The sequence below is a fragment of the Nannobrachium achirus genome (genome assembly GCF_963921795.1).
Source record: "Nannobrachium achirus genome assembly, chromosome: 21".
NCBI lineage: Eukaryota > Metazoa > Chordata > Actinopteri > Myctophiformes > Myctophidae > Nannobrachium > Nannobrachium achirus.
In genome coordinates, this window is record NC_137828.1 from 13,782,010 (window position 1) to 13,808,121 (window position 26,112).

Sequence of the window (26,112 nt, forward strand, 5' to 3'; positions counted from 1 at the left end):
GGCATTTAATGTATTTATTCTATGTGTACTGTCTGTGCAGTGTGCATGCATGGATATGCTATTCATTATCTGGGTTAGGCAGGCAGTGGACCTAAAGCAGAAAAACATTGAAAACTATATAATGCAATTGTTTTTACTAATATCGTGAGCAATATCGATATCGAGGTATTCAACAACGTTATCGCATATCGAAGGTTTTCCTAATATCGCCCAGCCTTAATACATGCACACATGGCCACACACGAATGCCCACACCGGGGGGGAAAACGTGTTCAAAAATGTCCAGGGCCAAAGTTTGGTGTACGCCAGGCTCCCATTGGCCAAGCTTCGCAGGACCTGCTGTGATTGGCTAGCGGGACGCTTGATGAAATTAACTCATAAATAGCACCGCTCACTTAGGTGTGGTTTTTATGTTTATTAAAAGATCCCCATTCAAGACACACAAATGAGCCTGTAGTCTTCCTGGGGTCCCTCTGGAGTCCCTCAGGGCTCTATACTAAGCATCCTTTATTATGGGGAAAGCTTTTTGCTGAAAATGCTATATTCCTGTGGCAGCTTTCCCCACAATAAGAATGCTGGGGAAAGTGGTTTAAATACTGAAGTGAAGTATGGAATTAGAGGGAAAGGCTGGCAGTTATTGCGGCAGACAGGTGACAAGCATGGATTTACACACGTGTGCATGCATGCAAGCACAGACATGCTCGCAGCCTCGCACACAAACACATACACGTACACAAACAAACAAACAGACGAACACTCTCTCTCGCTCTATATTTCTCCTTTACTAAACACATAAAAAACATACGCACGTACGCACGCATGAATGTATGCACGGCTTGCACGCATGCACGCACTCGGTCAAAGGGATGTAGTATTGAACGTGTGTGTCTTGGGTGGGCTGGGGCAGTAGGAATGTGTGTTCATTGTCGGTGCTGACTCACACACTCCACTGTATATCCTTGTTTACTGTAATGTTTCATAAATGTGTCTACTGCTGTGACGTCACGTGTGTGTGTGTGTGTGTGTGTGTGTGTGTGTGTGTGTGTGTGTGTGCGTGTGCGTGTGCGTGCGTGCGTGCGTGCGTGCGTGCGTGCGTGTGTGTGTGCGTGCGTACGTGTGTGTGTGTGTGTGCGCGCGTGCGTGCGTGCGTGTGTGGACATCGAGTTAGAGAAAAAGAGAGAGAGAAAGAGAAAGAGAGACAAAGGTGGGGGGGAAAGTACATTTATATTGACTGTACACTGCAAGTCTCTAATAATAACATTTTCATTTTTTATTATAACATCTTTCAACCTTTTTTTCTCCTTACTGATTATTATTATCAAAACATTTTATGAAATGATCTATAATCATTAGGTTCCTTATCGTCTCTGTCGGGTGGAAAGTTCATATGTCCAAAACTGTTATTTTTTAGGATTCAAATTCAAAAACAGCAAAAGTAGCAGATCTACAAGCTTGAAATGCATCGCTTCGTGGCAAGTTCTGAGCTTATGGATTCAACCAATATGCCCATAAAAGAGACAAGGACCTACAGATACAGACATACTGTGTACCGATTTGCGTGATTTTAGGGGAAAAATTGTAGGAGCAGTGTCCAAAAATGTGTTTTGCAAGAATCAGCCTCATGGTGGCGCTAGAAGAGGGCCATGTGAGAATTGATTGGGTGGAGGTTGTGGTTTGGCAGGCAAGGAGTGTGTGTGCAAAATTTGGCATGGATGGGGGCAACGGTTTGGTAGTTTTTTAGCTTTTTGGCGGGGGTCCCTGGGGGTCCCTGGAGCTGCGGGGGTCCCTGGAAGGGTGGAGGTTGTGGATTGGCAGACAAGAAGTGTGTGTGGGAAATTTCACATGGATAGGGGCAACGATGGCGGAGATATGAGTAGGGCAAAAGTATGACGTGACGCGACAGACAGAAGGACGGACGGACGGACGGACGGACGGACGGACAGCCGGACGGACGGACGGACAGCCGGTGGAGGTTTTGGTAGTAAGTGCGACCTGACGGTCGCAATAAAAAAGGAGAAAAAAGTTTCTATCACACAAAGATTTGGAGGACCCCCTATAGTAACTCTGAGGACCCCCTGGGGGTCCCGGACCCCCTGTTGAAGACCCCTGGTGTAGAACCTTTAAAGATAATCATTAGTACCTTGTCTCTGGCTCTGTCCTCCAGTTTGCCCACGGTGTTCCGGAGCTCCACCTGAAGGACATTGCGTGCAGCGTAACTCTCCTGGAGCGCTTCCTCATCTTCCCCAGCCGCCGGGGCCTGTACAACGTCCGCAACGCCATGTGCGTCCTCACGCCGCAGAGGCTGCAGGTCATCGAGAACAAGTTCTACGCCGACGTGGACTTTATGAAGCTCCTCCGGCTGGTCAGTGATGGTTATGTCCTGTGTTGTAAATGTCACATGCAATCAGGGGTGTTGCCAGGGACGTGCTGGCCATTGGGAAAAGCGGGACAACTCCCGAAACGGCCGGTTCATTCCCGGCCGGACCAGGCCGGCCATTAGGGAAAAATGTAAAGGAAAATGTCGGCCTTCGTTCCATTTTGGGGGCTGGGCGGCCAACAAAGTAAATCGTCACTGTCGGGCAGAAACCTTGTATCTCCAAGTTTCAAATTTGTATATTTTTTCGCAAAGCAAAGCCCTGCTTTATCATTCAAGGCCGTCGCACAAAAGTAGTGAAAACAGCAGATCTACAAGCACACAACGCCTCACGTTGCGAGGCGTTGTGTGCTTGTAGATCAGCTGTTTTCACTAGTTTAAATCATTTTTAAAGTGGTTTTGGACATACAAGGTTTCCACCCGACAATGACGAAATATAACTCATGTAATTCGCCCACTGGTTTGTCACTTGTCATGATCTGAAATGGCAAATCTTTGAGTAGCAGCAGCAGCGCTATAGAGAGAGATCTCTCTCTATAGCGCGCAATGAGGGCCTCTACAACTCATTTTCCCGGACTGAATCAGGGGCCCAGCACGTCCCTGGCTGCTTAGACCTTTTCATGTCAAGGACCCCCTATGATATGTATTTGGCCACAGACTCTCATCAGATTTCTTTTGTGTGCCAGGGACTTCCAGAAGCAAAGACTTGAGGTAAAAACCCATTTAGGCAGGAACCGCTATTTGTAACTATACCTTTCAAGACGGGAACCCATTTTTGGGTTGTTGTTGCTATATACTGTTCAGTAGACTTTATCATTATTTGTGTAACTTTGTGTGACTTTTTTTTAACGTTTTTCCAGAAAGCTTAGGTCAGGATTTAGAAGGCGTTTTTAGAATCGGCCTCAGTCCTAAAAAAAGCATATTCACGTATTTGGACACATTTTCCTAAATAGCAGATCTATAACCTCATAGCGCAGCACAAAGTAATCAAAGAAAAAAAATATATATAATAAAGCCTAAGTTATGTAATACTAAAGAGAGAACCATATGTGGGCCCCAAACAGAGCCTGGTGGCACTCCTCCACAGCATGCTGTGTTTCATAAAAAGCTGCACATAAATATCTGCTTAAAGCCCAGCTTGTGCATGTGTACATTGTTCATGTCCATGATTAGAACTGTCACAAAACAAAAACTAAAAGTCGTTGGCACAGAAAATTCGTCCTTTTTTTTAAAATAAAAGCCATTTGTCTCTGTCACGCACAGCTCAATACGCCTCTACGCAATATGATTTATTTAGTGACACGCATACATTGGCCTTTGGCAAGTTTCTTTCGTTTTATCATTGAAGTGCCTCAAGCTCAAGGCCAATGTGGGTCGGTCCCATTTGGCATCGTAGGGCCATGTTGTTTATTTACATGCTAATGGGCCAATGCTAATAGAAGTATATGCCAGTTGCCTGTTATTGCTGGATGAATGGCTATTTAGCGTGAAGTTGGCATGAAACAGATATGGCATTTGACAGCATGGAACAATAATTAGCGTGCATAATCTTATTTGACTAAGATACAGCATGGGCTTAGTCGAGACCACAGCATGGACCCTGCTATTGTATTCATCTGTTTTTCCAGCTGAATGAAAGGTTGCTTTAAGTACTATGAGTTGTGCTCCAAGAGTTCTTATAATTTGTGCCATACCATCTTTATAGACTAGTTACGCCATAGCACTAAATCCTGTACTGTGGATATAACAGGAATACTTAACCGCTAAGCATGCCAGGCACTTTTTAAACTTTGTTCATACTATAATAAATGCCCTTCTTGATCATACAGGTACAGCGTCACACAAAAGCATCAAAAGTAGCATATCCGCAAGCTCGAAATAGAGCTTGTCGATTAGATACTTATGCTATTTTTCTTTTAATGTGATTCCTGAAAAGTGACGTGGTGAAGATTCACAGTGAAATGCTGGATAATAATCATCCTTTATCCTCACATCCAAAGACTTTGGAAGCAAGCTATTGCAGTACAGTTGAGTAGAGTGACCACTCAGCCGACATCATGCCATACACTGACGTATACCACGATGAGAAATAATGCCTACCAGAAGCTTATTATTGAACCAGGGTTCAATAATAAGCTTAGTGGAGAGAAACGCAGACTCATGCAGACTGAAGTGTGAGAGAGCTTTGTGTAATCACCGCTGTGTGAGAGTAGTGAGTCGAGGTACACATGTCCCGTGTCTGTTGTTTTTCCTCCTCCAGCCTGAAGACAATGGGACAGTCATTGAAACATTTATTTTAAAATGATAATAATAGATATTTGATAATTGAATAAAGTAGTCAATTGATAATCAATCCCTTTTTTTGAGCAGAAAAACGTCAAAAAACAAAATAATGATGATAGCGATAATATCGCCGTTGTCGGGTGGAAACCTTGTATGTCCAAAACCGTTTGTTTTGTATTTATCATTTTTAAAATGATTTAAACTATAGTGAAAACAGCCGATCTACAAGCACACAACGCCTCGCACCGCGAGGCGTTGTGTGCTTGTAGATCTGCTGTTTTCACTACTCTTGTGCGACGGCCTTGTATGATGAAGCAGGGCTTTACTTGCGAAAGAACGTACACATTTGAAACTTACGAGGTTTCCACCCGTCAAGGACGATATACTTTGTTACACAGGTAGGTTTTTGGTCCATTGAAGCAGCAGTAGACTGTGATACTCTTAGGTGTTTGGGGAGGGCGTTCAACAGACATGGGGCAGTAGAGCTTGGTAATGGGAACAAGGAGAAGGTTGGAGTTGGAAGAGCGGAGTAGTTCACTTATCATCAGTAGGAGATTGGTTCTTGGCAGGCAGATCACAATTCATTGTTGTCGGGTGGAAACCTTGTACGTCCAAAACCGTTCGTTTTCTATGTATCGTTTTTAAAAATTATTCAAAGCAGGGAAAATGGCTGATCTGTGCTTGTACATCTGCTATTTTCACTAGTTTTGTCCCACAGCCTTGTATGATGAAGCAGGGCTTTACTTTACGAAAAAACATACACATTTGAAACTTGGAGATACAAGGTTTCTGCCCCACGGTGTGTTTAACTGTACGCACGCACGCACGCACGCACGCACGCACGCACGCACGCACGCACATACATCACGCCTATGCATTGGAAAAGGTGCTGGCATCTCCAGAGATGGGGAGGAATGTTGGAGAGGAAGGATGTCTCTGGCTGGCTGGTCAGTGTCTTGCTTCCTGGAACCTTTAGCCTATTGTGTTGTGAGCTGCCTGGAAGATCCCTGGAAAAAAAAAAAGAAAAAAGAAAAAAAAAAAGAAAACCCCACCAGAGTCCTTGAGAGAAATGGTCAGTGGCAGGGACGTGCAGAGCTTGTTAGAGATGCAGGGGCTGATATTTCTTTTTTTTTTTCTTTTTTTTTAAGATTTGTTTTTTGGATAGTACAGTCCAGATCAGGAATCGAACCGGCGACGCCGCCAGGCATCATTGCCTATATGGTATGCGCTTAGACCAGTAGGCCACCGGGCGCCCCAGGGGCAGACATTTCTAAAAGGGCCTTTTGGTGGAAATATTGAAAATAGCAGACCTCCAAGCTCGTGAGCTTGGAGGTCGGCTATTTTCGGTGCGTGATACCACACTGAACTAAGCTTAATCAAGTCAATACTGGAGATGTGGCGTAACGGCATGGATTTCTACACAGAGAGGGCAGAAAAATGTTGCCTTCAGGTATAGCATGGAAAGAGGGCATTTGCATTTCTTTCACCATAGTAAAAACTGCATTCATGGTCTGGAGAGGGCACTTTACAGACTGATAAAAGGGCAGGGGCTCAAGTCCCCTTTGGTGTCTATGTGTGCACATGCCTGGTCCGTGGAACTGACTGTATATTCAGGAAGTGCTACCACTGAATGCTGCTCAGCACATTTTAGGGCCCTACTGTAGAGGGAAAGAAGGAAGACATGAACGATTAAGGCACTTCTACGGTGTGTGGGGGTGCCTGGTGGCTCAGCTAGTTATGACGTGATCATAATGCCTTATAGACCCTGCCTTTAAAGTGTTACCAGGTTGTTTGCTTTTTGTTCTAGCTATATTGGAAACATAATCATAAAACCATCACAGAACTTCACGTGTTCCAGAAAGTTTCCTGTTATGGAAGTTAACCTTCAGAAAAAGAAAGAAAAGACAAATGTAATACTAAAGAGAGAACCATATACAAACAGAGCCTGGTGGCACTCCTCCGCAGCATGCTGTGTTTCACAGAAGGCTACACATACATATCAGCTTAAAGGGATATTACACTTTCAAAAAAACTTTTAGGTCTAATCAGGCTTGTATGAACACCCTGAACAGTTTTTAATTTGCTTCATTCAGTATTTAGATATTTGATGTAAATGTTATCAGCTCCAACACGCCCAGGCCCTCTCCACATACACACCCATTGTAACTTCAAACTCCATTTTAACCATGATAGATTCATTAAAAACACACATTATTTTTTCTGGTGACTCATAATACCCTCCTAATACGTGAGCAGACCGTGTTTTTGCAATAACTTTTTTCATTTATTTTCAATAAAATATTATTGTATTTAATGTTTTCCATTTTCCCAAAGAATTATTAAAAATAAAAGAAAAAGGTTATTGAAAAAACACGGTCTGCTCACGTATTAGGAGGGTATTATGAGTCACCAGAAAAAATAATGTGTGTTTTTAATGAATCTATCATGGTTAAAATGGAGTTTGAAGTTACAATGGGTGTGTATGTGGAGAGGGCCTGGGCGTGTTGGAGCTGGTAACATTTACATCAAATATCTAAATACTGAATGAAGCAAATTAAAAACTGTTCAGGGTGTTCATACAAGCCTGATTAGACCTAAAAGTTTTTTTGAAAGTGTAATATCCCTTTAAAGCTCAGTTTGTGCATGTGTACGGTACATTGTTCATGTCCACGATTATAACTGTCACAAAACAAAACCAAAAGTTGTTGGCACAGAGATTATTTTTTATAGTAGCCATTTGTCTCTGTCATGCAAAGTTCAATAGGCCTATGTCAATATGATTTATTTAGTGAGATGTATATGTTGGGCTTTGAAGTTTCTTTCGGTTTATTATTGAATATATAGAGTCACCCCAAGGCCGGGTCGGTCCCATTTGGCACAAAATATTTTTGGGATGGTCCACATCCAAATACATACTATCATTTTGGGGGTCCTTGACTTGAAAAAGTTTGAGAATTACTGATATAATACTGGAGAATAGCCAATCTACAAACATTGTATAGCGTCACTCACAGCGCATTGTGCAATGCTTTATGTGCCCCAAAATATAGAGACACCAGGGTTAATGTTGTTAAGAGAAACTAATAATGTGTGTTTGTTTTTGTTGTTGCTATAGCTTCCCCGTGTAGTGGACAACTACTCCGATGGAATCGACCTTCACTTCTGGGGCCGGGTTCTCTCCAGCGCTCCGGAAAAACTGCAAGAGGTACGCTATTAAAACGAAAATGGGTCACCCTGTTCGTTCCCTTCCAACCTGCCTCCTTTCAAAAGATCAGCCGCGGGGGTATTTTTAGCCCTCAGGAAACCTGTCGTTTCCCCCCTCCACTTGCATTTTTTACGCAAACACAGACAGACAGCGGGAGGATATCATTTTAGTGCGTACGCGGAAGACTAAATCCAGCACAGGCTTCCAATAACAGATACATCACAGGGGCAATCTGTACGGTGTGACAGCCCTGACAGTGCAAGAACAGGTGAATCACTGTCATGCACGCACGCACACACACCAGGGACGTGCTGGCCATTGGGAAAAGCGGGACAACTCCCGAACGGCCGGTTCATTCCCGGCCGGTCCAGGCCGGCCATTAGGAAAAAAATACGAATAAAATGTCGGCCTTCGTTCCATTTTGGGGGCTGGGCAAAGCCCTGCTTCATCATAGAAGGCCGTTGGACACAAAAGTAGTGAAAACAGCAGATCTACAAGCACACAACGCCTCGCGGTGTGCTTGTAGATCGGCTGTTTTCACTAGTTTAAATCATTTTTTAAATGATAAATACAAAACAAACGGTTTTGGACATACAAGGTTTCCACCCGACAACGACAAAATATAACTTATGTAATTGACCCACTGGCTTGTCACTTGATGAAATGGTAAATCTTTGAGTAGCAGCAGCGCTATAGAGAGAGATCTCTCTCTATAGCGCGCAATGAGGGCCTCTCCAACTCTTTTTCCCTGGCTGAATCAGGGGCCCACACGTCCCTGACACACACACACACACACACACACACACACACACACACACACACACACACACACACACACACACACACACACACACACACACACACACACACACACTCACACTCACACTCACACTCACACTCACACACCAGTGAATGATGCACTTGTGCGTTTGTTCTCTTTGTCTGTATCTTATGTGCTTGAGTGTAGATCATGTTTTTGGACATAATGTGGTTTCCACCCGACAGAGACGACGTGTGAAATGTATTATTTTAATGTGTCTGCTCGATGGGGACGCTAGTTTGATAGAGGGGGACGGACGACGCCAGGGACATTGTTTCTAGGTGACATCCTGGCTCTAGTGTCTCTGACACAGAGACACAGAAGGCGGGACGCCACTTGGTCATCTTCCAATGTACAATCCTCCGCCCCACCACCCACCCACACACATCCCCAAACACACACTGACACAACCCCGCTCATACCCACCAAACAGAGTGGAAAACTGAAACTAGGCCAGCTTGCAAAATTCTAAAATTGAAGCCAATGCTGATTACAAGATCACAAGGGGAAACTATCAAAAATGACTCCTCGGAGCACAGGTCTCCGCCAGGCCAGGTAGTAGAATAGGAAAAATCGGACAGGTCCATCTCGATGACATGACTATAGAGATAATGGGTACGGATTTCCGTGATGTTTGGACAAAATCTGTAGGACAGTAGGAGTAATCATTTATAAAAAAAAATGTTTACAAAAATCGATCTCCTATCCACAACTTTCCAACATCCCATTGTGCATTGCGCAGAAGTTGGACGGAGCTTCCGGCGTCGCAGCCGAGTGTGATCTACAAGCTCACAGCGGTTGCATCTGCGACGCGACGTGAGCTTGTATGTCTGCTGTTAAATGGAAGTGTGGTGCAAAAGATTCCCCAGTAAATTCCCGCGGAAAGAGGTGGATAGTGGCTGATGTGAAAAACGGAGGGCAGGGCGTTTTCCTTGACTACTAGGGAGTGTGCATGCAAAGTTTCACGCCCATCAGTCCAGTTACAGTAGTTAAAAGTACGGATCGACCTGTTATAGTAGCTTATAACAGGGGTCTTCAACGTTTTCAGGCCAAGGACCCCTTAGTTGAGAGATAGATGAAGCAGGGACGCCCACAACCTTTTCAGAGATTCCATATTGTTTCATTGTTTGACAGCACAATCATCAGTGTATTTTGGATTCATGTCAATTTGTGTTATCAGATATTTAACCCCTGGAACCGACAATACTTAATAAACTTGACTTTTCACTCTGTACTTGGTCTGCTCTTTCCCCTCTACACCAAAGCTCTTTGCCAAAAATAGCCGATCTACAAGCTCACAACGCTTCGCAGCGCGAGGTAGCTTGTAGATCGGCTATTTTTGGCTAAAGTTCTCAGAATAAGGACACTAGGGTTCAAGTGGTTCATATAAAAAAAAAGAAGAAAAAAAAGTTTCTATCACACAAAGATTTGGAGGACCCCCTGTAGTAACTCTGAGGACCCCCTAGGGGTCCCGGACCCCCTGTTGAAGACCCCTGGCTTATAACGTTGTGTCTCCTGGTCCAAACCTCCACCCCACACCACAACAGCTGTTCCGGAGGAGAAGTTCCAGGGATCTGCTCCAGGTGATGGTCCCACTCTTCCGAGACAGCCTGTCCTTCAGCCAGCTGATGGCGGCCGCCTCCAGCCTGGCGTGTGGCTACAGCGAGGGGGCCTTCTCCCGCGTCGCCTCCTTCAACTGGTACGAGGACAACAACTACAAGGCCTTCCTGGGTATCAACAGCTCCAAGACACAGAGCCAGTACGCCTATGACGACAGCACCAGTATGTATTCTACACACATAGATCTATACTAGATCAGTGGTTCTCAACCTTTTCAGGCCGCGACCCCGAAAATAATCATATTTTAACTGGGGACCCCCCCACCCTGACGAGCACTAAGAGTTGAGGCATTACATTTTGTGTTAACACGGATCACAACGCCTCGCATTGCGAGGCGTTGTGAGCATGTACCGGTAGATCGGCTATATTTGACAATTTAGCCAATGTTTAATTTGCCATTTTAGAGGTACCAAAAAGTCCATAAATTGACACTTTAGAAATGTGCATATACTGTACCCGCTATACACTTAAACTTTATGTTGGTTTGTTTACTGTTGAGTACTGTTGAAGCATGCCATTGTTTGTCCATTTTCCACTCACCTTGTTCCAACAAAAAGAAGTTTGAAAACCCCTGGCTGAAATAGACCACTATTGCCTGAGACATGGTCAATGTTTGAAGCCCCCCAGTGCTCTCCTCCTGACACGACCTAGCATCAAAGTTTGAGAACCACTGATGTAGGCCGTTTCTAGAAATGTCTTCTAAATAGACTAATAGTTGTCTGTTATGTATGTCCAAAACCGTTCGTTTTGCATTTATCATTTAAAAAAAGAACTAAACTAGTGAAAACAGCCGACTAGTGTGTGCGCTTGTAGATCTGCTGTTTTCACTACTTTTGTGTGACGGCCTTGTACGATGAGTGTGGGGAGTGTGGGGCGGCATAGCTCAGGGGTAGAGAAACCGTTATTAGAGCACGAAGGGTTCCCGAAGGGTTCCCAGTTCGAATCCGGGCTCCCCCTGAGTTAATGTCGAAGGGTCCTTGGGCAAGACTCTGAACCCCACATTGCTCCCGGTGAGCTGGTTGGTGCTTTGCATGGTTTCCTCCGCCACCGGTGTATGAATGAATGGGTGAATGTAATGCACAATCTCTGTAAAGCGCTTTGGATAAAAAGCGCTATATAAATGCACCATTTACCATTTACGATGAAGCGGGGCTTTACTTTGCGAAAGAACTTACACATTTGAAACTTGGAGATACGAGGTTTCCACCCGACAACGACAAAATGCTATATCAAACGTTGTCATGTCAAGGACCCCCCAAATGATATGTATGTGGCCGCAAACCCCCATCTCAAAATATTTTGCTCCAGGGACCCCCAGAAGCAAAGATTTGAGTCAAAAATGTTCTCTCTAGATTTGGGTCTTGGGATATGCATTAGGGGGGGCACAGACTCGTCGGCAAACGCTAGGTCGCCCTCCTGATACTGATCCAACCATGTCCTTGTCTCCCCGCCTGCCTGCAGCACCGTTCTGCAACGAGCTGATGATGGAGCTGCACTCCAACCCGCTCACCAGGATGGTGTGGAGCTCCATCAAGCCCATGGTGATGGGCCAGATCCTCTACGCACCCGACTCGCCTGCTGCCCGCCAGATCATACGAAACGTAAGCAAACAAGTGGCGTTGTTCATCTTATTGATAATGATACACTTCATCAGTATACTGTAGCAGCTTTCATACATGCAGTGAGTGTTACTCAAAGTGCTAAAATACAGTAAGTAGGGTTGGAGCTCGTTAATCTTTATTGATAATGAGCACCTTATCGATCCTCATATCGTCTCTATCGGGTGGAAACCGGCAAAACTGTTACTTTTCAGAATTAAAAAAATAAATAAGCTAAAGCTTCAGATCTACAGGTTAGAAACGTGTCGCTAGCTTTGTGCTGTGTTTCAATCTTGTGGATCTGCTACTTTTAATGCTTTTGTGTGACTGTGACTTCGTCTGTAGTATGATCAAGTAGGGCGTTAATTTACCACAACCAAAAAAAAAAAGAAAACACCAAAAGTTAGAATCTGGAGCTCAGAGGTTTCTGCCGGACAGCAACCATATCGTCGTTGTCGGGTGAAAACCTTGTATGTCCAAAACCGTTCATTTTGCATTTATCATTTAAAAAAAGAACTAAACTAGTGAAAGCAGCCGATCTACAAGCACACAACGCCTCGCAGCGCGAGGCGTTGTGTGCTTGTAGATCTGCTGTTTTCACTACTTTTGTGTGACGGCCTTGTACGATAAAGCAGGGCTTTTCTTTGCGAAAGAACGTACACATTTGAAACTTGGAGATACGAGGTTTCCACCCGACAACGACGATATACTCTGTCGCACTACGGCGTCGCATGTCAAAAACAGCAGATCTAAATCTTGTTGCTGTGAGCTCATAGATCTGCACTTTTCCCGACCAAGCGTAAATCAGGGCTTTAGACCCGTTGCCCTCTCCGTAATACGTGCAACACAGGAGAGCCAAGTTGGTAGAATCCGGACAGAGATGTGTGTAATAGGAGGCGCGCTGTCGGTCATGGCTAGGGCTGTCACCATTATGACATTTTACATGACGATTAATTTGTCACTCAAATAATTGCGTTTAACGATTTAATTGTGTATTTGTCATTGACAATTACATTTCTGTTTGGCTTTTAGGCATTGAAGTTGCACACGGCAATCATGACACATAACTTAAATATACAAAGAAATTACTGACATATTTGACAATTTTATACTTAGAAAAGATCATTGATAGTGGAAATAGCCGATCTACAAGCTCACAACGCGTCGCAATGCGACGCGTTGTGAGCTTGTAGATCTGCTATTTCCACTACTTTTTGAAAGTGTTTGTAACTATATTAACATTTCTCAACATGGGAACGATTATGCCGATTGTGCATAACGCTCATGGACCTCAATAATTGCGATTACCTCAAATAATTGCGATTAGACGATTATGTAATAATTGTGACAGGCCTACTCATGGGTGGCTTAATGCTCCGAATGGAGGAGGAACACATCCGTACTATGGGCTCACGCAGCTCACTGTCACACAGTCTACTGACACAGAGGCTTAAATGTTCACTGTTATGTAAGCATGGGAGACTGTCCTTATGGAACAAACACGCACGCACACACACGCACGCACACGCACGCACACACACGCACGCACGCACGCACGCACGCACGCACGCACGCACGCACGCACGCACGCACGCACGCACGCACACACACACACACACACACACACACACACACACACACACACACACTCAGACAGACAGACACACACACATTGTATTACTACTAGAATTTCGGGCCCCCTTCGGGGGCCCTCAAATCTAGAGCTCGGGCCCCCTCCGGGGGCCCTCACGGTATACCAGCAATCAAATGGATTTGTAATGGGTTTTTGAGAAAAAAAAAAAATTTTTGAAAAAAAAAAAAAGAAGTTTTGGCCTAATTGTGTTATTATTATTACTATAATAGGCCTGCCAATGTTTTATTTTCATTATTTCAATGTTTTCATTTTAGCAACACACACACACACACACACACACCCCTACACACACACACACACACACACACACACACACACACACACACACACACACACACACACACACACACACACACACACACACACAGACAGACAGTATGTTGCTGTGAAGAGGTGAGTGGGCCGAACTCTAGATGTGAGTGGCCCGAAGGGCCGCCAACCTCTCCCCTCTCAGAGCGGAGCAGAGGCAGTCAGATCATCTTGTCCATTGTTGAATCTGAAGCCTGGTTCCCGATAGTAACACAGACAGTACATTGCGGTGTAGCCTATTTGTATATTGTGATTAGTGGCTACTGGTGCGCAACACACATCAACAGGTCCATGAGTGTTCGCGTGCGCAAGCCACGCACTCACACAGGGAGGAGGCGACGCGACGCGACGGACTATTTTGCTCTCTCTTTTTTTCTCTCTCCGTCTATTCTCACAGCTCAAATGAGTGTGTGCACTCGCACGTGCCTCTCTCTCTGTCTCTCTCTCTCTCTCTCTCTCTCTCTCTCTCTCTCTCCACACGCTTCTGCACTGATAGTCTCTCGGAACGTGCCTCTCTCTCTCTCTCTCTCTCTCTCTCTCTCTCTCTCTCTCTCTCTCTCTCTCTCTCTCTCACTCACTATGGCGACGGGGGGCGAATCAGCGGACGGCTGTGCCGTGCATTCTACCGACAGCGGAGCTAGCTATGAGTTGAAGTGGACGTAAAGGGGGCGTGTATGGCCTTCTACCGACATCGGAGCTAGCTATGAGTTGAAGTGGATGTAAAGGGGCGTGTATGGCCTTGGAAGTGGGATGCGGCTCTAAGAAAAATGTAATAGTAGATACTTGTGAGGATTTCCTTTTTCTTTTCTTTTTGTCATTGCAATTCTTTATCGTAAACCTTAAAGCCGAAATAGGCGATCTACAAGCTCACAACCCTGCCCAGTCTGAGCTTGTAGATCTGCTATATTTGGTGCACAACACCGGTGCACACAACTATCACTAAAAAGTATAAATCAGGCATAACTCCAAAGCTAGATCTTTGTTTTAAACCATGAAAAGAACCATTTCTCTCTTGTGAGGACCAGGAAAATGGTCCTCAGAATGTCTATTTCTCATATTGTCGTCGTTGAGTGGAAACCTTTTATGTCCAAAACCTTCCTTTTTTTTGTCATTTTAGAAATGATTTAAAATAGTGAAAACGTTGCACGTGTGCTTGCAGATCTGCTATTTTCACTAGTTTTGTATGACGAAGCAGGGTTTTACTTTCTGCCCGACTGTGGCGATATTCTACCACACTTGTGGGGACATTTGGTCCTCACACGCATAGTAATGCACACGCACACACACACACACACACGCACACGCACACGCACACGCACACACACACACAGTCACACACACACACACACACACACACACACACACACACACACACACACACACACACACACACACACACACACACACACACACACACACACACACACACACACACACACACCCACACACACACACACACACACACACACACAGACAGACAGACAGACACATATTAAGTGCACAAGGCCTTGCTTCCTCTTTACCGACCCGTAATGGCCTCTTTGTTGTGCACTTCCCTCAGAGTAGGAGCCTAATTGCTCAGAGGGGTGATAACTAAGGGGTTGAGCCATTACTTCAGTGCACCAGAAACATGCTCTCTCCTGCCCTGAGGCCCACTTTGTTGTTGTGCCCCTCAGCCCCCCCGCCGCCGTGCGTCATGCCCCACGGTGCGGCTAAATGTAGCGTTGTGCTATTAAAATAACAGAGCCCTTACATGGATGCTACTACTATGGCGATGGGATGGTTGCATAACTGGAACTTTGCCGCACTGCAAAAAAGCAGGGATGGGACGATTTGAAAGTTACATGTGTGACGATTATTGTGGCAAAGATAATTGTGATTAACGATATTATGGCGATAATCAAAACATGTTTAAAACTTGAAAAATACACTTTTTTTGAACTAGCTTCCCTATTCTGGTGGGGGCTGGGGGGTGGGGGGGGGGGGGGGCTAGCAGATCTACAAGCTCACAATGCATTGCAACGCGTTGTGTGCTCGTAGAACAGCTATTTTTGGCAAATCGATTACTGTAGAGTGAAATAAGAGCGTACCAAGTGTGCTCTTTTACAGGTCAGTTTTATCATCAACAAAAGGAAATTACAGGAAATGACATTTATACCTTCGGTTGTGGTCACCTGACAGACATTTTGAAAGAAAGCAGTGATCCTTTAATGGTTGGTGCCAGGGCATTCCCCATTTTTCTGGCAGAGCAGTAGGTTTTCCTACGTTTGTTCTATATTTGGGCGGTACCAGATCATGGATGTTTCCTATCTGGTGTTGTGCCTGTGGATGTTACCCAATTTAAAGGGCCTACACCATGCTTTTAAAACTATATTTTTTGTATAAATATATGCTCAAAATTGAGTCTTAGACAGGTTTTAACCCTCAACAAACACTCTGACCATTCCTTTGTTTGTTCTAGCTCTACTATAATGAGGCTCTCCAGCTGCAATACCAAAAACGGCCTCTGTTTGCTCAGTGGCGCATCTAGTGGGGTTTTTCCAAAGAAAAAAATTTTTTTTTGAAAAAAAAAAAATATATATATATATATTTTTTTTTAAACAGAAACGTGTGTGACGTCACACGCGTCAATTCTCAGAACAGCACTGTTCTGAGAGCTTCTCATCTCTGTCTTCCCAAAACCAGAGAAAGACACACTTGTCAGAAATAGGACTTTGTGAGGATAGAAGGTGCCAGTGGGACACCAAAAAAAGGTTTTAAAATAGAAAAAGTGAAAATTCATGGTGTAGGTCCTTTAAGGGTCATTCCCACTGGGCAAGATAAAGATAAAGCTGAAGATAAAAAATATCGTTCTCAAATGAAGTGGATGGCAGTGTCCACAACTGGACCCCTTGTTACTTTAGAAATATGCAGATACCCTCTATACACTTAAACTTTATGATGGTTTGTTTACTGAGTGAGAAAGAAGTAGTCGCCAGCACTCAAGGAATATCCTTTTTGCATGATTTTATTTACCTCAATGGATGGACTTGGTCCATCCACCATTGAGGTAAATAAAATCATGCAAAAAGGATATTCCTTGAGTGCTGGCGACTACTTCTTTCTCATTATGCTTTATTGAGCCGTGCACCTAAAAGCCTTCATCTAACTTGGAGTGTTGCGGGCTGTCTGCTTTATTGCAGATACCTTTCTCTACTTGTTTACTGAGTGAGAAAACAATGTTGCACATTAAGTTAATCATCTGGGGGTCCCGACCCACAGGTTGAGAACCACTGCTTTAGACATGTGGTATTCTAGGGCCCTGTCCCTTTGACTATGATAAATACCAATCCCATCTTCAGGGGAAAGTGTCTGACCTGTGGTCACACCTGCCCCACTGAAGCGCATCTCCTCTCTTTAGCTGCCCTGGGTTAAAAAAAGAAAAAAAAGAGAGGGGGGGAGGGGGGGGGGGAAGCGCTTGTTTGTGGGAACTTTAGGTGGGGATTCACTGAGCAGGCTGAACGCTGAACCCTGTCCGCCTGTCACCAAATGTACCCCGTCCCCTGTCCCCCCCATTTTCCCCCGTCCCGACGCCATTGTCCCCATTGTCGCCTGTGATCGGACACACACTGGAGGAAGGCGTTTAATTGGGGTGTACTTTTCCACGCTTTCCTCAACCCCCCTCCCTCTCCCGATTGCAAATGAGGCGATAGCCCTTGGTATGCTTGACATAAGTACTGTACACACACGCGCACGCACGCACGCACGCACGCACGCACGCACGCACGCACGCACGCACGCACGCACGCACGCACGCACGCACGCACGCACACACACACACACACACACACACACACACACACACACACACACACACACAACACACACACACACACACACACACACACACACACACACACACACACACACACACACACACACACACACACACACACACGAACACACACACACACACACACACACACACACAGGTTTATTTGTATAGTTTAGTATGAAAACGGTCTCTGTCTACGCTCGGTTTGACACTCTGACATCACCCTCTGACATCACTGAGATGTCCGGGGAACCACACTAACACACTCCTTTTATACCCTTATATGGAGATCCCTGATGTCATCATCAATATTAAGCCCATATCTACAGGACTTCATATGGGAATGCCCATATATGGGCATACCACACTAACAGAATCCACATACTGTATGTGGCCAAGACAGATGTCCAAGACAGCCCATATCTGTGTGGCCAGTTCTACAGACAGGGATCTCCATATGGGCAAAAAAGGGATTGTATGTATGATGTCAGATGCCATAGGCGTCATAGGTCTTTCACATAACTAATAACTGAGTAAGCATGTTTGGGCTCTCACAGCATATCTCCATACAGTACATGTATATCCATATATGGGTACCAGGGGTCTCCGACGCTCCGTATATGGGTAACTGGTCCGATATACATCACTGGCCAGATGGCCAAGACATGGCACGACCTAGGTCGATTGTCGCCCTTAGGCGTCTTACTGTTATTACTATACTTGTGAGGACATCAACATTTTAGGACGGCGATTTTATGAAGGCGATATTTACACTTCAATATAAACAATATGAATGCCAAATTTCTGAATTTGTTTTTACTGTAAGCCTAAAACACAAGCACACCACATTATGTTCGAAGATCAGCACACACTCGCAAACAAATGCAGAATTTCGACAAGCGCGCAGTAAATGTTTGACGATTCGTCGCGGAGTGCATATGGGTGTTCTGTTCGCTTGCTTGTTGGGGTGTTTGCGAAACGGCTTGCAGGGATTCTGTGTGTGAGAGAGAGAGTGTGTGTGTGTGTGTGTGTGTGTGTGTGTGTGTGTGTGTGTGTGTGTGTGTGTGTGTGTGTGTGTGTGTGTGTGTGTGTGTGTGTGTGTGTGTGTGTTTGTTGTTGTTGTTGTTGTTGTTGTCTTTACAAAGCCTGCTTTCACAGGAACTTCAAATGTGGGAACGGTATGTAGCATGAGATTAGACAGAGCATGGGGCAACACTGTATGCATGCGCGTGTGTGTGTTGGGGGGGGGGGGGTGGTGGTGTTTGTGTATGGAGTGTTTAGTGCACACCATTGGTTCTCAAAGTGGGGTCTGGGGACCCCCAGGGATATTTGGGGGGGTCCAGGGGGTCCCCAGGCAGATTAGTTAACATCTTATATTTACAATTGAGTAAGAGCCGCATCCCACTTCCAAGCCCATTCACGCCCACTTTGCATTCACTTCAACTCAACTTCAACTCAACGGTAGGGAGAAGAACGTACGGAATAATACCGCCCATAGCCGTCCATTGGCTCGTATTCCCAGCTATGGGACCGGCGGATCCAATTTCAACCGAGGGGGGCGTAGCCAGCACACACACACACACACACACACACACACACACACACACACACACACACACACACACACACACACACACACACACACACAGCCCCTGAGAGAGCGCAGCCCCTCAAAGAGAGAGAGAAGCAGCTTACAGCAAAAAAAGGACCTATTTAATTTAGTTGCCTTTTGGGGGGCACCCAATACGAGAGAGAGAGAAACGAGAGAGAGAGAAAGAGAGTGTATATTTCCTCTGTCTGTGTGAATCACCTAAAAACAGTATATAAAACAACAAATCACGCACGCCGCAATTTTCGAATTGTCACCAGATTCTATAGGTCACCGTTTGCGGTGTAAAAGCCCCCAGTAACAGCAGCTGCCTGCGTGCTGACAGGGAGAGATGACAGAGCCTCACGGAGTAGGAGGGGGGAGAGAGACACCCCCCCCCCCCCCCAAATGAGAGACCGAGTGGGAATGTTTCTGTCTGCAAATACACTCCATGTATTGAAGTGATTATAGAGATAGTCACGTTTTAAGTCCGTTCACTTTGTGGTATGTGCGTATGCTGGATTAATGAATGTCCACAGGTGAAGCCCGTTAAAGGTCATTAATAGTCTCATCTGATAGTTTCACAAAGTACACTAAGCAACAGAAATGTATATGTAATATTTTAAGTCCCTGACAGGTTTTACAAGCCAATTCAACAGCATTGTCATGAGGTAACTTTTGCCCTTAAATATTTGAAAGGAACAGACTAGAGTCAGATTATTGTGACATATTAAATTTTCCAATAATAAAATCTAATAATTCGCTCCAACGTGATACATCAACTGTGTCAACGGCCCATGTCCTTTTATGCAAATCGCTAATTCATTGTTTTATTTGTTGAAAGGTGTGAATAGAGGTCTCATTAAATTCTCCCCCCCCCCCCCCCCCCCACAAATGAGAGACCGAGTGGGAATGTTTCTGTCTGCAAATACACTCCATGTATTGAAGTGATTATAGAGATAGTCACGTTTAAGTAATTAGTGCTTATTATTAAACATAACTCTTATTGCTTCGGTCATCAAATCAATTTCAGTAGGCTTACTTTTAGCCAATAACAACAATAACAAGAATTGACACACAGTCAATATAAAATCTGGTGGATTGGTGTGTTGAAGTTAGTGTAAAAAAAGTTTGAAAAAAAAAAATTTGAAAAAAAAAAAAGTTTGAAAATTTTTTTTTTTAGAAAAAAAAAAAAGTTTAGGTCCAAAAATGTGTTAAAAAATCGACCTGATGGTGGCGCTATATGGGACAGATCCATGTCGATGAGATAAGTGTAGACATACTGTGTAGCGATTTGTGTGATTTTAGGGCAAAAACTGTAGGAGCAGTATTCAAAAATGTGTTTTAAAAAATTTGGCGGGGGTCCCTGGTGCTGCGGGGGTCCCTGGAAGGATGGAGGTTGTGGATTGGCAGACAAGGATTGTGTGTGGAAAATTTCTCATGGATAGGGGCAAAAAAGTGTGATGTGACGTGACAGACAGACTGACGGACAGACAGGCGGTGGAGGTTTTCATAGTAACTGCGACCTGACGGTCGCAATTATAATCATTAGTATTGTTTATTTTAATTATTATTATTAAGGAACTCTAGAAATCTCAGTTGGAACTGTTACCCCAGTGACCCGATGCTGGATAAGCGGTTGAAGATGGATGGATGGATTATTTTAGAGTAAGCTACTTTATTTACCATTATTGTGTAGCAATAAAACACAGGCTTATAGTTTAATAAAGAGCCTAAATGCAACAATAGTATAGGCTTGTCATTCATGATGGAAAATACATTTTGGGGAGAAGTGGAACTTAAAGTAATTTTAGCATGAGGGGGAGATCATGATTACTTGATATCTGGGCTAATGCATGCACACAGCACAAGCCAGACTGCCGATTGCCTATGTCAAATGAAGGTCAACGAGCTTGTTAACCTAACGTTACACAGCCTAGGATAGCTGGAAAAAGAGAAGACAAATGATCATGCATCGCATCGCATTTCTCTGGATCTAAATGCAAGCGGTTGGAGCCTAAAAACGTGGATTTCAATGTGTTGCTGTTGTCCTCTCCAATTGAACATCCAAAGGTATAGATCCCTATTTGAGATGTATTGATGATCAGTTATTAATCCAGTGGCAGCGAATTGTTTCCAAGCTGTTTTTAGCCTGTCTCTATCGAGAGGTCTCCCCCTCTGCTGTCTGCTCAGAGTGACTGAGTGTGTGAGGAGGGGGGAAGGGGGAGGGGGGAGCAGGATGCGTTGCAGGGCAGGCTGTGTTCTCGGCTGCAGTGAATGGGCCGGTTAGCGAATCGGCATAGAGGTGGGCGGTATTTTTCCGTACATTCTCCCTACCGGCCGCTCCCAATCATGAAACTAGCTCGGTTACCATGTGACATGGACAGCCAATAGGCAACTAGGTCCCCTGTATGTGGCGCCACAAACTCACCTAAATGTTGAAATCTGTTTCCAGATTTAATAATAATATTATCCAGACGTTCCATGCAGAAGGAGTTTACTTTCACTTTAATTTAACAGAATGCAACAGAATTGCAAAAGCTTTTGCAAGCTACAGAAAAAACCATTAGTCCCTTTATTTTAGCCAGTTTAAAAGGAAAATCAGCTCCAGTTTCTCTGCTGAAAAGAAAAAGACTGTTCACTTTGTGGTATGTCCACACGCTTGATTAATGAATGTCCACAGGTGAAGCCCGTTAAAGGTCATTAATAGTCTCCTCTGATAGTTTCACAAAGTACACTAAGCAACAGAAATATATGTAACATTTTAAGTCCCTGACAGAGGTTTTACAAGCCAATTCAACAGCATTGTCACATGAGGTAATTTTTGCCCTTAAATGCTGTGCACTAGCCTGGAGAGCTGTGCACAGCAGTGGAATATCTGGCCAGGTTGTGCACAACTGGCCAATTGTAATGGAATCTGCTCAAAGCCACCCTGTGCCTGAGGGGTTTGTCGGTGACACGAGATGATCGGCCGGCGAAGCCGGCCGAGCCTCTAGTAGTGTCACAATCGCTTTAACCACTTTATCCATTTATACGTTGGCTATTAAAAAACAGTCACATCTACAAGCTCACAGAAAACACGGACGCGTTGAATCATTTAGATAATAAATCTTCTCTTCTGGGCGTCCGTGGCACAAAACATTTCAGATGGTGGTTACGTATCAATTTGGCGGTCCATGCATGGCACGAAAAAGTTTGAGAAACACTGGTGTAGATCATACCGGTACATAACCACCTTCACTTAATACGGCCCACAGGTTAATATCGGAATACTGATATACTATCGATTTCAGCTGTTACAATTCCAAACATGCAAACCTGACCCGCTTTTAACTTCTTCAGTCTATATTAGTAGTTGAATGACTAGTATAGTAGTAATACAATATTACGTATTTTTTTGTATGTATGTACCGGTATTTGTATTTAAGTTCATAAAGTTAACATATGTATAAAATGCTATATTTAAGGATTCCAATTAAAAAATAACAGAAGATAATTCAGGATTCCAATTCAAAAGTAGCTAAACTGCGACGCGTTTTGAGCTTGTAGATCGTAGACCAGCTTGTACAGTAGATGGTCTTTTTTTTTTTTTGCCACTCTTACTGGAGATGAGAGGTTTTTGCTCGACAGTAGCAATATGCAATGTGGTCCATTGGAATGAATGTGGAGATACAGTGTCCCTCTCCATCATCTAAGTTGCCCACCCCTGGTGTACTGTAGACCAATAGCGGGGCAGATAAATGCATTTTTGCACTAAAATACTTCACAAGTGGAAAGAAACCTAAAACCTTTCACAAGTACTCCTTAGGGGTTGTTCCTATGATAAAACACGTTAGACACTGAAAAATCTAAATGGCTGCCATGTTTCCAAGATGGCTGCCTCTGTACAGTACGCCAGCCAGTTAATGTCCGATTTTCATAATATTAGAGTTGTTTTGTAGGTTTTAACACATCCTGAGTTCATTTATTACACTTTTAAAGCAGCCAGAATAACCTTTCTGACTTTTGGTTGGGGTCTTTCCTCACCTGGGACCCCCCAAACAGACCCCTGGGCCTATCTCAGTAATCACTTTGCTCCTGCACCAGAGCAATGTTAAATTAGATCATAACTGAAGCATTAAAGTTGTTGTAACTGGGCTCTGAAAGCAAAAATGAGTAGTAGCAAATACCCAGGGGTCTTCCACAGGGGGTCCGGGACCCCTAGGGGGTTCTCAGAGTTACCACAGGGGGCCTGCCGAATCTTTATGGGGAAGTTGTTGTTATTTTGTTTTGTTTTTTGTTTTTTTGTTTTTTACATTTGAAACACTTTTTAGTAGTATTCTCAGTATTATGTATAACATTTTTGTGTTAGACAGACAGGTTCACAGGTGTTACTGCAGGGATTGCAAGAATTAGGGTATTGCAACTTCTCACTTTGGGCACGCAGACTAACATGTCCATTTATTGCACTGCACTCACACTGACAACACAACACACACACCTCTTTGTTATCGTCACCCCAAATCCCGCACCCTATCCTCTTAAAGAGCACAAGGTCAATAATTGTACCCAGAGAAATTCACTACTATACATGTCCTCCTTAATAGTGTTGACAGTTTCCACTATAGCATTTGCAGGGAGGAGTGCAAGGCAGGTTATTGTTAGGCAGGTTATTGTTTGAGCAGCTGCACCGTCCCTTGTAAACTGCTTTGCAGACACATTTGATGAGCTCAAGTACTGCCTTTGGAGCAGGGAGGGCAAGAAACCTGACTGGAACATACCCTCCACTCTCTGAATTCCATCTATTTTTTTCAAATGATGGAAGCTCAGGGCAATGTGTCAGGTATGACAAAGTAGGCATCATAATATGATACCTTCATCAAGGGACATGATTTTTAGGAAGTGCAAACACATGAAGAGGCTGATACCCCGATTCCTTATCAAGTCCTTGCCTGGGGTACAAAAAAAGGAAATTGATATATTCGAATGAGTTCAAGTTATTGGATGTTACAAATGTTAAGGGTTCCTTTGCGTACATAGTTTTTCAGGTGCTGACTGGGGAAGAACATTTGTTGGAATCACCAAAAAGACATGGGTCAATGCCTACTTGATGATGATGATGATGACCAAGCCATTAACCACTTCAAGGACCTTGGAAAGGTCATTGGCCATTCCTCCTGAGCTTATAAATGGTGAGCTTCCATCAACATTGCAGTCGGAACATTTTGCATGCCATGTTTACAGTTCAAAAGGTCCAACAACCCTGGGATTACTCTGATGGGAACTATTTCTGTCAAAGAACTTGGAGGGTGAGATCCTACCTCCAACTCGTGCTGCTACCACATTACCTCCGTGCCAACTCCATCACAATGCAGGATAAATCATACCTGACAAATTGCCCTGTGCTTCCACCAATCGAAGAAAATAGATGGAATTCAGAGAGTGGAGGGTATATTCCAGTCAGATTTCTTGCTCTCCCTGCTCCAAAGGCAGTAGGCCTACTTGAGCTCATCAAATGTGTCTGCAAAGCAGGTTGTAAGGGACGGTGCAGCTGCTCAAATAACCTGCCTTTCACTCTATGCTATGGAGGAGACTGTGTCAACACTATTAGGTTGGACATTGAATATGATGATGATGAAGACGAATATATATCTTGCATGTCTGAAATTACTGTATTGTAGTGAATCTCTTTGGGCGGATAAGGTGAGGATAAGGTGAGGGTTTTGGGGTGACAATAACAAAGAGGTGTGTGTGTGTGTGTGTGTGTGTGTGTGTGTGTGTGTGTGTGTGTGTGTGTGTGTGTGTGTGTGTGTGTGGTCAGTGTGAGTGCAGTGCAATAAATGGAAATGTTGTTCTGCGCCCAAAGTGAAAAGTTGCAATACCTTCATTAGTGCAATCCCTGCTGTAACAGCTGTCAACCATAACTGTTTAACACAAAAACATTATAAATAATACTGAGAATACTAATAAACCATCAAAGTACAATACATAAAACCAGGATACATAAAAACATTTGAAGTTTCAAATGTAAAAAAGAAAAAAAGAAAATCTCATCGAGATTTAGCAGGCCCCCTGTAGTAGCTCTGAGGACCCCCCCAGGGGTCCCGGACCACCCGTGGAAGACCTCTGTTATTTGCTACAAGTCATTTTTTATTTCAGAGCATGTTTTAGATCTAATTTAACATTGTTCTGGAGCAGGAGCAGAGTGATTACTGAAATAGGCTCAGGGGTCTGTCTGGGGGGTCCCAGGTGAAGAAAGACCCCAACCAAAAGTCAGAAAGGTTATTCTGGCTGCTTTAAAAGTGTAATAAATGAACTCAGGATGTTTTAAAACCTACAAAACAACTCTAATATTATGAAAATTCGATATTAACTGGCTGGCGTACTATAAAACATATCCGAAAAGGCGGCCATCTTTAAAACTGGCGGCCATTTTGAAAATTAAGTGTCTAATGTGATTTTTCTAAAGAATGACCCAAGAGGTACACTCTGTCAAATTTTGGTGCTTCTTTCCAGAACTGAAGTATTGTTCTCCTTAACTGCCCCGCTACAAGGGTTTTCAAAGTGGGTGACGGGGCACCCTGGGGTGCCGCGACGGCAGTCCAGGGCTGCCGCGAGATCATTTGATAATATTTGGAATTTATTTGGACACTTGAAAAAATATTTAGTATCATTTTAAACTTGAAATAGTTGAAGTTATTTTCAGCCAGTTCTAACCAAAATGGCTATTATCTCAACGTTTTCCTCGCAACATAATCACTAAAATATCGTCACTGTCAGGCAGAAACCTCGTATCTCCAAGTTTCAAATGTGTACGTCTTTTGGTAAAGCAAAGCCCAGCTTCATACAAGACTGTCGCACAAAACTA

General features: G+C 44.0%; 1 protein-coding gene across 1 annotated transcript in view; it reads left to right on the plus strand.

The window, feature by feature from the left end:
* The window catches only part of LOC308306603 (retinal-specific phospholipid-transporting ATPase ABCA4-like), a gene marked incomplete at both ends in the record, with an annotated part of 121,522 nt that overhangs the window by 14,544 nt on the left and 80,866 nt on the right, over window positions 1-26,112 (plus strand). Inside the window, 4 exons of the mRNA XM_080751642.1 lie at window positions 2,165-2,362; window positions 7,773-7,862; window positions 10,230-10,464; window positions 11,764-11,903. Coding sequence (XP_080607768.1) covers window positions 2,165-2,362; window positions 7,773-7,862; window positions 10,230-10,464; window positions 11,764-11,903 — 663 coding nt within the window. The remainder of the gene's footprint in view (window positions 1-2,164; window positions 2,363-7,772; window positions 7,863-10,229; window positions 10,465-11,763; window positions 11,904-26,112) is intronic.